This window comes from Eleginops maclovinus, chromosome 9 (assembly GCF_036324505.1).
Source record: "Eleginops maclovinus isolate JMC-PN-2008 ecotype Puerto Natales chromosome 9, JC_Emac_rtc_rv5, whole genome shotgun sequence".
In the NCBI taxonomy this organism is placed as follows: Eukaryota; Metazoa; Chordata; class Actinopteri; order Perciformes; family Eleginopidae; genus Eleginops; species Eleginops maclovinus.
The window spans coordinates 18,704,484-18,717,535 of record NC_086357.1 but is presented as its reverse complement, the minus strand read 5'-3'; the positions used below and the strand labels follow the sequence as shown (position 1 = coordinate 18,717,535).

At 37.3% G+C, this 13,052-nt stretch overlaps 1 protein-coding gene across 2 annotated transcripts; it reads right to left on the bottom strand.

Annotated features, from left to right (window-relative positions):
• Positions 1-77: 77 nt before the first annotated feature.
• prkacba (protein kinase, cAMP-dependent, catalytic, beta a) lies at positions 78-11,364 on the bottom strand. 2 transcript variants are annotated; one of them, XM_063890841.1, is made up of 10 exons: positions 11,030-11,364; positions 7,707-7,768; positions 7,236-7,364; positions 5,959-6,057; positions 5,665-5,747; positions 5,324-5,450; positions 4,989-5,084; positions 4,241-4,363; positions 3,853-4,017; positions 78-3,364 (listed from the first exon to the last, which is right to left on the bottom strand). In XM_063890841.1, exons 1-10 carry the CDS (start codon positions 11,073-11,075, stop codon positions 3,239-3,241), a joined length of 1,056 nt encoding a protein of 351 aa, XP_063746911.1. In that variant the 5' UTR covers positions 11,076-11,364; the 3' UTR covers positions 78-3,238. The 2 variants fall into 2 exon arrangements, with proteins under 2 accessions (XP_063746911.1, XP_063746910.1); XM_063890840.1 differs by lacking the exon at positions 11,030-11,364 and adding an exon at positions 9,363-9,876.
• Between the last annotated feature and the right edge of the window lie 1,688 nt (positions 11,365-13,052).

Here is a 13,052-nt window from a genome sequence, read left to right as displayed (position 1 = left end):
AATTAAGTACATTAACTTTTACTTTCCACCATTGCACATAAAGCAACATTTTTCCTCACATTGATTACAAACTACAGTTTTCTTTGATAAAAAGAATTTATTATAGTGACATATCTTTTGTTACATAAAATCTGCTACAGCAAAGTATATCCCCCTTGCAAACACAAGTAAATATAGGTGGGAAAAAACGTGTCAGCCTTTTAAATGATGTGCAAAATATCCCACAAACTAAATACAGACACATTTCAGATTATTGATCCCATACTGGCATGTGTGACTAGCTACAAAGAAGTCATTAACTGATTTCTTTCAGTCAGGAGTGTGAAGTGGTTCAGGGAAAAATGCCATCATTTACATCAAATATGACAAACATTATTACACACATGGGATATAAATGACACATAATAAAGAGCTGTGGATTTCCTACATATTTTTTATGGGAGGATTTAGACACAGGCAGTTTGGATTGAAACATGCTGAATTTCCCAGTTTTCAAAGTTTGTCCAGATAAAAAATGTCATCAATTCTGCAATTACATTCTGTTCATCCTTCAAACTTGAAAAATAATGTTCGACGACCTTTAATAAAGGTCATTTCACTTCAAGTAAAGAAACAAAAAAAGAAGAAGAAAGAAAAATAATAAAATAAGTTAAACTAATGTGCTACCATTTTATATAGGCTTGAGTGGCATCAATGTATATTTACTGTGTTAAATATTTTCCTTTTATTTTTAATAAGGGCAAATAAAAAAGCATGGTACAAATAAATAATCTAATATATTAACTGTTTATAGCACTTTTGCGAATACAACAGTTGGAGTTTGCCTATATATACTGAGAACTTTGCGAGTTTAAACAATTAAAAATATATTTTAGAAGTTATCTCTAATTTAAATAAAATAGCATAATAAACAACTGTGCCGTTAAAATGAAATCAGGGCTAAATGCAATATCATATCATGTGTTCAATATATGAATACAACTTTAAATTCAGGCATAGTCAATATCAATATACAGTACATCAGTACCTTAAAAAAAGAATTAGGTCACCAAACCTTTTTCACATTTGGTTTTCAAAAATTGTTGAACTCGATTAAATTGCATTGTTCATCTACATACACTTGAGCACCATGTCAAATAATGATCAAAGTTTCAGAAGACTTAGGAGATGTTAAATTGAAAGACTGTCAACGATGCACTATTGTTTGCAACAAAATGTGAAATGAAAAACTTTGATTTCCCCACAACCCTGAGTGCCCGACCTGCAGGAATGACCTCAAAACCTGACCTCCCCGTGGACGGCAGAGAAAAATCCTCCCTCTAAAGAATCAGAGGATCGCAGGACCATGAGCACTGAGGACCTTTCTGACATCTGGAAGTTTAACAAGTGGACACCTTGGCTTTGTAGGTATTGAACCTTTCACAAACAGATTGTATGATAACCGGTTACATACACCATGTCAACCTGTCCAGCAGCAAGGAAGGGGCACTGTGTCAGAATTCATGGGAAAGGATGAATGGTGCTCAGCATAGAAAAATCCTTCATAAAACCTAGATTTGTCTTAAAAGGGGGAACTATGTATTAAATATGTGTAGGCAATAACTTAACAGGAGTGATTTACAATGAAACGTTTAAATGTTCTTCAAAAGCCAGACTCTGGACCTTATTCCCTTTAAAAATCTGAAACAAGACCAACATTTCTTTGTATGTTAACGTTCCCTTACTGACCTGACTCAGCCTGAGCAATGTTGCAAGGAAGAATGAGCAAATATTGCTCCATCACAGTGTAGAAATTGGTTAAACATGATGCAAAGAGACTACAAGCTATAGTTGAGGTAAGTATATATTTTCCAACCAAGTGATGCCCAAGATGAATGAATACTTATATAGGTTATGATATTTCAGTTTTCTGTTAAGATGTCATGGCTGATGGTATAGTTCTGCTTTAGTGGTATTATGTGGGGGAATATGTCACTCAGATAAACATTGCCTATCTAATGCTTCAATGTCCCAGGCTATGACACAATTCAAAAGGTAACACAACACAGGAAAACAACAACAAAAAAGATGGGAAATCTTTCAGGGCACTATTAGCTTGTTGTGACACTGCTGTACAAACATAACATGCAAAAGTAAAAATACAATTAAAACAAATATGGCAGTAACACAATGTCTTTTGAGTGCTCTTTCAAAGCAACTCAATTGAAAAGCAACCCAAAATGGACAAATGTGACCAACCCTTATTTGCATCCACTACAACATACTCTCAATATTATTATTTTTTACCTTTCAGCTATTTAAAAACGCCATGTCCATGCGCTTCATACAGTTCTGGCCGCTTTCTCGTTGTACCTGAAAAATATATCATCCTATTCCTTTCATATAATACCACTCTTTTCTGAGGTGAAACCAGATATTGATAAAAAAAAACAACTATAATTTAGTTAAATTCAGCGCTAACACGTTTCTGCTCCATTATACCACCTGCCACTGTTAATCCATATCTTCGAGGATTCAATCCCTGATAGCTGAAACTCTGAAACGTTCATTAAACACTAGCTCTTTGTTGGAAATTTGGTCATGCTTTAACAACACAAAGTCTTTGAAAATCTTATGTCTCATATATGTATATTTCTAGATGCACAAATACAAGGATCTAGGTCTTAAGGACACCAGAACAATATTGTTTTATGTTGAAGTGTTCGTGATTAATGAATCACAAACAGAACCCTGAAACGCACTCAGGTAGGTAAGAGATAACAGGCAAATGTCTTAGAAATAACGAAATAATCCTTCTATTTTCCCAAAATGTAAATCACAATATGTGCAATACCAGCTAATACAATCAATCAATCACTCTTTGTGCCATTTGAAAAAGGGCATTAAATTACTTCTGATTTTTATGTTGCTTTTGAATTAATTATTTGAATTGAAACATTAAGGACGAGGCTATTCCAAAAGTGCCAAACGTAAAAAGAGAAAAGCAAACAGACAGAAGATGAGCATGTGGTCTAGTACTTATGTGTTGCAGCACGAGGTGTGTCTGCATAATGTGCCTGTGTATAGGTTAGTGCTAATTGCACGCAGGATCATGGCAAAAAGGACCTCATTCAGCTGTGTGGAATGAAGGAACGAGGCATTTGTTTTGAACATGTGACAGCCTCAGTTCCACCTTAACCCTCAGGAGAGTGCAAATATCCCAAAGCACGTGAGCCCTGATGGGACTCTTGCCCACTCACTAGAACTCAGCAAACTCTTTTGCACACTTTTCTGTTTGTGAGACACGAATGTCCTCCTCTTCGTAGTCGTCAAAGTTGCTTGTGTCGCCTGGTCCTCTGCACTTTGGCAAGAAGGGGGCTTCAACCTAAGAATTTAAATAATAGTTTTCTGATCATTATTTTACCTTGGTCAACAAATGGCTGTTGTGTATTCACTGAGTAAAAAAGCAGACTTTATGACAGCTTCAACAGTAGGAAATTGCTCATTTTTTTCCCTTCTCGTTTCTCATGCCGGTAGATAAGAATGAATTATACTTTCATTCTGATCTACCGGCATAACAATGGTTTTCCGATAAATAGACTGAACAATTAAATTGTGGGAAATCTAACCATTCTAATCATGTGAAGCATGTCCATACTGACAAAGGGTACTCAATGTCTGATTAAAACCTGTGAATTTGTCAAAACGTTCATACAAAGTTTGACGAGTAAAGTTAAGTTTAGAATGTCAATTTAAGTTCTGCGGTTTGCACAGTATTGTTATACGTTTGTTTATTATATTCACAAAAGAACTAAATGATGAACAGTAACAGATTCGTCATCAAAAACATGTAATGTCAAAATAACTTCATACCTTTCTCTCGTAGATGGCAATCCAGTCTGTTGTGGAGAACCACTTATGATTTTTTATGTCATTCACACCATTCTTCAGGTTGCCAAATCTCTTTGTCAGATCGACCTGGAGGAGGTTTCGCAGCAGATCCTTCAGGTCAGAGCTAAAGTGAGAGGGAAATCGTACCTAGAGGAGAAAAAATGGCAGGGCACTTTGGATTAACAAGCACAATCAATACAAAAACATGTGTGGAAGTCACCTATTTAATATAACATGCTTGGTTACAGTGTATAAAAAGCAATACTAGAGAAACAAAGTCAAGTTGATACTTTTGGTTTCAAGGCAGCGGCATAATGACAGGACAGTATTATATTTAGATCTAACGATGTGTGTGTGTATCTCTGCATACCTTGCCAGACACAATCTTTTCGTAGATCTGGATAGGCTGATCAGCAAAAAAGGGAGGATAACCAGCAGCCATTTCATACACAAGAACTCCAAGTGCCCACCAGTCCACAGCTTTGTTGTAGCCCTGGAGGAGTCAGAAACGGAAATGAAAAAATCCAATATTCTCCAAAGGCTGTAGGCTTGGCTCAACCTTAATGATGCCAAACTACCTAGCATAAGGACTGATGATGACAGTCAGAAAGGTTTTAAACATGCAGAGCGGGCAGGTATTCATAAGAAGAATACCTGAATTTCTTTGTTGTGTTGGCTCTACACTTTGCTTTAGTTTTGTGGGTTTTTAACATGATAAGACTAGCATCCCTGAAACCGTCAGCCAATTTGAATACACAAGGTAATTTGACTAACTAAGGTCCTTTGCATTTGATGGATGATGTACATGTACACATCCCAAATTATCAGCAGACACTTGTTTCTGCTGGGCATATACTGCCGCTAGCCACAACTCTTGCTAGTTTCAATACTCATTTGTGAAGTGAATTATGCACACAAAAGGTGAACTATGGATAAAAAGGGCCTACATCTCTTCACATTTCCTTCAAATATAAATGTAAACACACTTTAAAGCTAAACCTCAACTGTACATCATTTTTGTTTGTGTGAAATCTATTGTGTTTGAGTTACTGTTTTATTACTTCATAAATCTAATGTCATCACATGCATGCAGGCTACATTGGGAATCAGGGTTTCACCTTGCTGAGGATGATCTCTGGAGCCAGGTACTCAGGAGTCCCACACAATGTCCAGGTCCTGCCTTTTACTCTTTTGGCAAAGCCAAAGTCTGTGACCTGAAGAAAGAACATTAGGACCATGATAAGAAAAGCAACTAAGGACAAAGTTAACATGTACTACAGTTACATCTATCAACAGAAGCTTATGCCAGTTTTCCAAATCCAAACAGATTTTTAAAAACAATTTGCCATCATTTGAGTTCCCCTCAACACTCTTACCGAGTAACCTCAAAGTTACAACACATATTTGCATTCAGCTATTTTTTAAATTTACAACCTTTACATAAACTGTTTACCTGGATGTAACCATGTTGATCTATGAGCAGGTTTTCAGGCTTCAGGTCTCTGTAGATGAGGTCTAAGGAGTGAAGGTACTCAAAGGTGAGTACTATCTGAGCTGCATAAAATCTTGCATGGTTTTCACTGAAAGAAGGAGAGTCAGACAGAAATATATATAAACACAATTCTCTTCTGAGTGAAGTTGCAAACTCAATCATTTAGAGTGATTTTCTGTCTCAACCCGTGTCATCCATGACATTTTGAGCAAAGTGAAATCCCTCCAGCTTCGTCCAGCTATTAGTGGCTGATAAAGCGTTCCGAATAACCAAAAATAAAAGCATTAATGTGTGCACTGTACCTGAACCTGCCAATACGTCTGAGGTGTGAGAACATCTCACCACCGGGCACGTATTCCATCACCATGTAGAGGTTCGAGTTGTCCTGTTTATTACAAGGAGAGAAAAAAATTGAATGAAAATGAAGTTGGCTGGCTAATTTGAGATGTACTGTACCAGCTGTAGCACTGTAACAGGTGGACCCAAAATGTCTGTTGAATTACTTTAGGATGTCTTGGTGAAAAATATAAAAACACTGGTAATGTGGACACCCTGTAGGAGTGGAGTGGTTGCAGGAGGAAGGCGCCTGCATGTACCTTGAATGCGTACTCCAATCTGACGAGGAAGGGGAAAGACACGGCCTGTAGTATTCTCTTCTCATTTAGTGTGTGTTCTATCTGCTTCAACTTCACCACCTGAAGAGAAAAACAAGGCACAACATTACAAGTGTATACATTACAAGTGTATATAAAGCAAAACATTTTCTATAATTGAGTGTGTGTTGCATTATCTTCCAGTTAAATCCAAGCAAAATCACAAGTAGATAAAAGAGAGCTACGACCGAAAAATAAAATAATTTACAGACATCTTTTGCAACTTTCAGCCCATGTATGAAGGATTTATTTTCAATGCATTACATTACCTTGGATTGTCTCTGTTTTCCTCCTGCTGGCTTCCCTTCATTACAGTAAGATGTACAAAGCAACTTGTAGACTGAAGACGTAACAATGTCTTTTACACTTTAAGATTAAAAGAGCAATGAACTCTTTTTTTCCCTTCTTTCTTTTGATGTATTTGTATTGCGTTTAATCTGAGCCCAACCTAGCATTAAGCACATTTTTTTCTAGGGCATTGGTTTAAAAAGACTGTCAGACATGAACTCAATCCAGTTTAACTGCATTACCCCACACCTATAAAACACATGGCTATGACAGTGAATGAAATTTCTGCTGTATCTCAAGCTAGTTTTTCTTAATTAATTTGCATAATTTTGTAAAACATCTGAATGGAAAACAATCCCGCCCTGTGATACAATAAACCCACATTTACAAAACCTGTAAATTGCATAGAACACTTTTGGAAATAGTCAGCACCAATGTAAAATGTACATTATTAGCAGTAGCAGGTGGGATGGAAAGTGAAAACATTAATAATAAATAAATTCAAAAAGGCTTGTGTTGTGTATAAGAGTTCCCTATTCAAAGTGTGAAGAAGAAAAAAAAAAACAAGTGAGCAGACAGTAGTTCAGCCGAAACAGAAAGTCAGACAAATTTATTTCTCAAGTCCACCGTGTGACATTCAAAGAAGCAGTGCACCGCTACATGAGCAGCCCACAGAGGACACACTTACCTCCCCCTACAACTCTCACATCAGTATTTAAAACCGAAACTCTAATGTGAAGCGCCTCTGAGGTTTTTAACGATAACACGCCGTTATTGCATGAGAGGAAGTGTACCATTTCCTTTTACGAGATGCAGAGCATTTATGTATTTCTAAAATGTGTCAAGCATGCAGGAGTTTGCTTTACCATCAAGATTTACAACACTAGTCCTTGAGATTGGTGAAGAGTTTTTCTTTAAAGCCATACACTTACTTTCTGTTTATCCAAGATCTTCATGGCGTAGAACTGATTTGTTTCTTTATGTTTGACAAGCATAACTCGCCCAAATGAGCCAGTGCCCAGAGTCTTGAACCTGTCAAAGTCATCCAGGCCAGTCGTGCTCTGTGGAAAGATTTTAAGTGTAAGACAGAAAAATAGTGATTTCAATTCTTCCTTTTTTGCTTGTCAGTTTGGCATATTTGCCCCTCTAACAGATGTAGCTGGAAGATTTAGTAAAAACACAACATGAACGGAGATGTTTGACAATAACTGCACTTTAGTGTCACAGTACTATTTCGTAATCAGTAAGCCTTTCAGTCAACAACATTTAAGGCAGGAAGTGGTTAAAATAAGTGTCTATGTGTCATTTTTATGTTCACTCAGGGAAAATAGTTGAGTCCAGTGTGTTAAGGGAAATGAAAGTTGGAATTATTTATAGAAAATGATTCACAGGGAACAACTTACCTGTGGTGGACACTCCCATTTTCTTAAAAAATCTTCTTTGGCTTTAGCTAAGAACTCTTTCACTGTAAAGAGAGACACAAGTGTGACTTATCAACAAGTATGTGGTTCTCACAAGGACAGTTAACATTTTAAGGGGAAACAACTAGCTGGGGCACTTAACCGTATTTGGTAAAAAATAAACAAAGGCAGATCATATTTTCAGGGAAACAAAGGCATTTTAAGGTCAGGCAAATGTCAAGTACTGGGGATGCAGGACTATACTAAAAAAACAGGAACAAAATAAAAACCTCCTTAAAAAATACTTAAAACCACACGTTTAAGCAGGATATTCTTATTCTTAAAGTGATGCAAAGAGCTTTCATGGACTTTACAGAATTGGCCAATTCATAGACAAGCTATTCTGCATCCCTTTCAGGAGAAGGTGGAAGTAACGTGGGGAAGGCAGTAATACTGGCAGAGAAACAAATACAAAATGCAAAACACAACTGAGGTCACAGTGCAGGCAGTAGAAAGAGTGCATTGTGAAAGTCACAGCAGACATGAGATGTCCAAAGTCACAGAGTCACGGCAGGTATCTAATGTCTAGTTGGTATGAAGTTGCTGATTTAAACAATACCTGACATTGAAGGACTAAGCTGTATGTTAACCGGCTATCCCAAATTACCTCAATCTTTGTAATATTTATATGAAGCATAATACAAGCCTGGTAAACCTAGACTGCTGAAAAACTATCCTCTGTGACTAAGGATCGCTCATGGAAAAATTAGCATACCAAAAGTCTCTACAGTTCACCAAGGAGTTTGCAGGTACATTCACCCACATGGATGGAAATGATGGAGAAGAGAAAGAGAGGAAGAAACATTTATGAAGTGCGTAAAACAAGAACATTTGAGATTCAAGTGGTTTAAATGAAACATACAACAACATGACAAAGAAGACAATTAAGACCTGTAATAAGTTAAACCTGAATAACATATTCCACAATGTAACAACACAACTATTTGGGTGTGTCATTAGCTATTACTAATAGTCATAGAGTTTCAATTCTTATCAATGACATCAGGTATTCTTCAATATGTACATCTAATTTTCTCTTTTACTTTTCTCTTTTTTAACAGTATTGGAGGAGTTTTTCTCTATCCTACACGAGACATGTCACAAAGACTATAAAACAGTGATTGAAAGGACATTGTTATAAGCACACGTAAAACACATTTTAAACTTGCAGCACACAACAATGACAGGACAAAGATAATGCAAGCGACTAAAGCACCACAAATGGCTTCCTCTACAAAGTTGCTTATACGGATGTCTCTGGTGAATCAGGAATGTGTGCCTGAAGTTTTAAGACCCAACAAATTAATAATTAATCATGTATATATATATATATATATATATATATATATATATATATATATATATATATATATATATATATATATATATATATATTTAAAAAACTACTTAATCAAACGTAAACCAATTAACAGACCTGAATAGTTTAGACTAAAACACCAATTGGGTTATTATATAAGCTTCATCCAAATATTTTTTCCGACATACGAGAACTACAAAAGCAAGCTTAGGCTTGTCTTGCTCAAAGCTGCAGATCGTGGCGGAATTTTTTTTTGTGCAAAAGCAACACATCACACTTACTGAACTTATCCCACATGATGGCGAACTCAGAGATATGAGGCACCTCACTCTCTAGTCCTCTCTGCTCTTGGCTAGTCTTACGATATCTATGGAAAAAGCGGCTTGCGAAGGATTGGTCCTTTCCCTGAGCCATTAGAGACAAATTCCCTGAGGCGCGAGGCACGAAAAGGCTCAGAGGCAAAGAAAACGTTTTCAGCCTGAGGACCAACGAGTGATATGAACTTCCTGTATGCAGCCGAGCACACTGCAATGCTTGGCTAACCACATAAAGTCGAGCTTCCTGTTGAAGTACTGTACTTCAGTTCAAGCGGACAATTGTATGTCTACTCTTTGTACGTGGTGTTCAAAACTCTTAATGTTCTCCAATGTAAATTGTGACACTGCCTCCTAAGGTTATATCAAAAACATTACACAGCTGTGGTGCATTCAGACTGCTGATAAGGATCTACAGACCTGTAACACCCACTGACGGACTTAGAGGGAAGTTATCGCAAGGTTATCCTGCTCTCTGGTGGTAAACCTTAACAATGCAGAGCTTCAAAAAGCTCTGTCCTATGCTTAAAGTCAACTTAATGAACAAACCCTCATATAAAAAACAAAAATGTGGGATGTATTGTAGTTACATCATGGTGGGCCCCTCTTCATAATAACATACTTAAAATGTTAACAATGCGTTTCTATAGCCTGTTGTTGCATTCCAGTGTTAATGTACACAACCCTCAGCCCCTCCCTGCATAAACTACAGGTGGATTAAGGCTGTGAAACTTCTGGGCTAATGCCAATCAGAAAGCAGGTCAAGATCAGAGCTCCAGACAGAGAGTTTAGTGGATTAGTTTGTTATTACTGGCAAATGCTCACACAAGAGTGCCCTACCGCTTCTGCTTTCAAGTGTTTGATGGAGCACTTCAGATTGCAACATTGATATTAGACAGGTGTAATTTGACTATGAGGAGCGACATTTCCTTTATATTATAGCATCAACAAAACAGGTTGATGGCACTGTAAGAAATCAGCAATAGAAACATAAAAATGTAATTTACAGTTAACTTGTTAACAGCTGACTTGACACTTAAGCAAGTTTAATAGAGAATGTTGTAAGCCATGGTGTAGGCCCAGACAGAAAAACACTTGTTTATTATTAACATCAATGGCCCAGTTTAAACACATTAAGCAGCTTTCTGGTCAACTTGTCTGCTAGTCGTTATAGTTGGCAGTGACTAGGCCTTATATAGCAGCTTTAGTAAAAAACAATGTTTGCTGATGATATCAGGCTCCAGGCAGCTGAAATAAACACGGTGCATTGATAACTTCAGTTGCACGTCAAAGAGTGAACAATAAGAACATCTTTCATTGGGTTGATTCAATTATTTCTATTTGCATCCACTGCTGTGGGAAACCTTCAACAGGATTATGAGGAGCACCTCACTGTCATCTGCTCAAATGTCACTTTCAATAACTAGATAGCTGCATCATCTGTGGCATCAGGTGGAATAAGCAAACAGACACCATTACGAGGGAGCTAACACACCTCGTAGACTACCATACCAAAGATGGTTATTATCTGCAGCCCGTGTTACTGTACTGACTGCTTATACTGGACAATGCTAAAGGTTCACTGACTTCATGATAAGGTTAGATGGCTAACAGGCTAGCTTTCAGGTACTCACCGCTTTCTTGCTCGTTGCCTTTCTTGGCAGTTGCTGCGTTTCCCATCGTCGGAAGACAGGGCGATGCACAGCTGTCTAGGAGCGATGATGGTGGCCGTTAGCTAACAGGGTCCTCCGTTAGCTAGCTAACAAATATCAGCTTGTGCTAGCGGGTTGGCTAACAACAACATCAATGTCTTCTCCTAGTGGACCGAACCTCGACGTGCTTTGCTAACCGCCCAGATGATCGTTATTTACAATGCCCTTTGTCGTTCAAGTATTCCTCCGCTGGAATGAAAACATGATCCAGACTTTTCACCTCTGCCTGCTGTCGTCTTGTGCTGCGTTCACGTCATATGGGAATACCCACAGAACAGAATTAATGGATGAAACGCAGCTTTCAAGTGCCGGTTGGAAATCATATACACTCATACATCACGTTTACTGTATGAGCAGTGGTCAATCGGGGCCTTAAATCTAAAAATAATATATTGATATTAAGATTGTATATTCTTTTCTATTTGAGTTACTATTCCACTCATGGTAATGGTTATACAACAAACAAACAAACAAAAATGTACAATTTAAGCCCATGATGGAAAGCAGCATGGAGAAATAAGTCTTATTGTACCTGCTCCTTACTTATAATGAGCAGGATAAGAGATGCATGATAAGTAACATTAAATTGTTGCTGTAACATGAAAGGAATGAATGTTTTTTGTTGTAGTTCATACAAAAGAACATCTTTCATCATAAATGTTTTCTGTCCATGGATAAGTGCAGCTTTGAAATTCTACCACCAGTTGTGGATTTCGTTCGTTTTAACAACAATATCAAATCCACCCCCCTCCCCCCTTCCCCCTCCCCAAGTATCTGCCTTATTAGAAATATTATGTTTACCCCTACAGTTATTAATGAATTCGCTTTGAAAAATTAAGTGATGAAAATGTTGAAAGCGTGAGTTATGGTTTTTGTATTTCCCACACGCCTTGAATGCAGCAATTTTGACAGAACAGTTACAAACAACTTTGCGCACACAGGAAGTGATGTTATCCTCCCTCAAGTGGTTTTGGAAGAAAACATGCAGACTATTGACAACATGCAGTTATGCGGGTGGATTTGAGGACATGAGAGTACAATCATTTTTAAAAATGTCAATTGTATCCTTGTGGTGCGAGCCATTCGCAGTCACTAGGAATTTAGAGATTTCTCAGTTTAAGTTACATTGTTACTGACTATATGTCCATTTTACCGGAATAAACAACGGTCAACTCTATAGGTAGTCTAATTGAAGCTGATTTATACCCGTTTTGTGCACACAAGCACTGCAAAATGTCCAAATGACAAACGCAAAAGTTCGTTGAGTTAGGATGGCCATATTTTAAAATCTTCATTGTCTTCGAGTGATGAAATAAATCAATATATATGCATATATAAATCCTACTGTACATAGGTGTGAGATACGCCTGGCTCTTTTGTTGTTGTTCTATTTCTATAGCCTACTCTATCCGTATTATGTCTCTTATATAGGCTTTCATTTTTTAAATTGTGACAAATTGTCAATAAATCTAAAACTTGAAGAAATGCTGACTACTTTCTAACCCGAGACCGTTTGTGCCATAGCTTTTAATGGATTTTAATTATTAATGACTTCTTCATTTGTGTTTTTTCCTGTTAGCTTGAATTGCTTTCATTTTTATTTTTATTGCTCATGTCTTTGTATGGAGGACTTTCTGTATGAAGTCTGCTAAATAAAATAAATGTGTCTAATCTTGCTTAAAAAAAGAAATGAACATATTCTCAAAATATAACTAGGAAAGCAATAATCCGACACAGTTAAAGGAATATTAGTGAGTTATTACATCAATAATAGGTAACTATAAGTGAGTGGTACCTTAATGACCTCTGAACGGGACGCACCCATAATCCGCAGGGTTGTTTTTTAGCACCATGGTCAGCGACACGGTTGCTAGGTAGCTTCCCTGTGTTTGCATCAGCTAGTTGAGGCAGACGAGCGGCATCGAAACCTGACCCAAACAAAAGT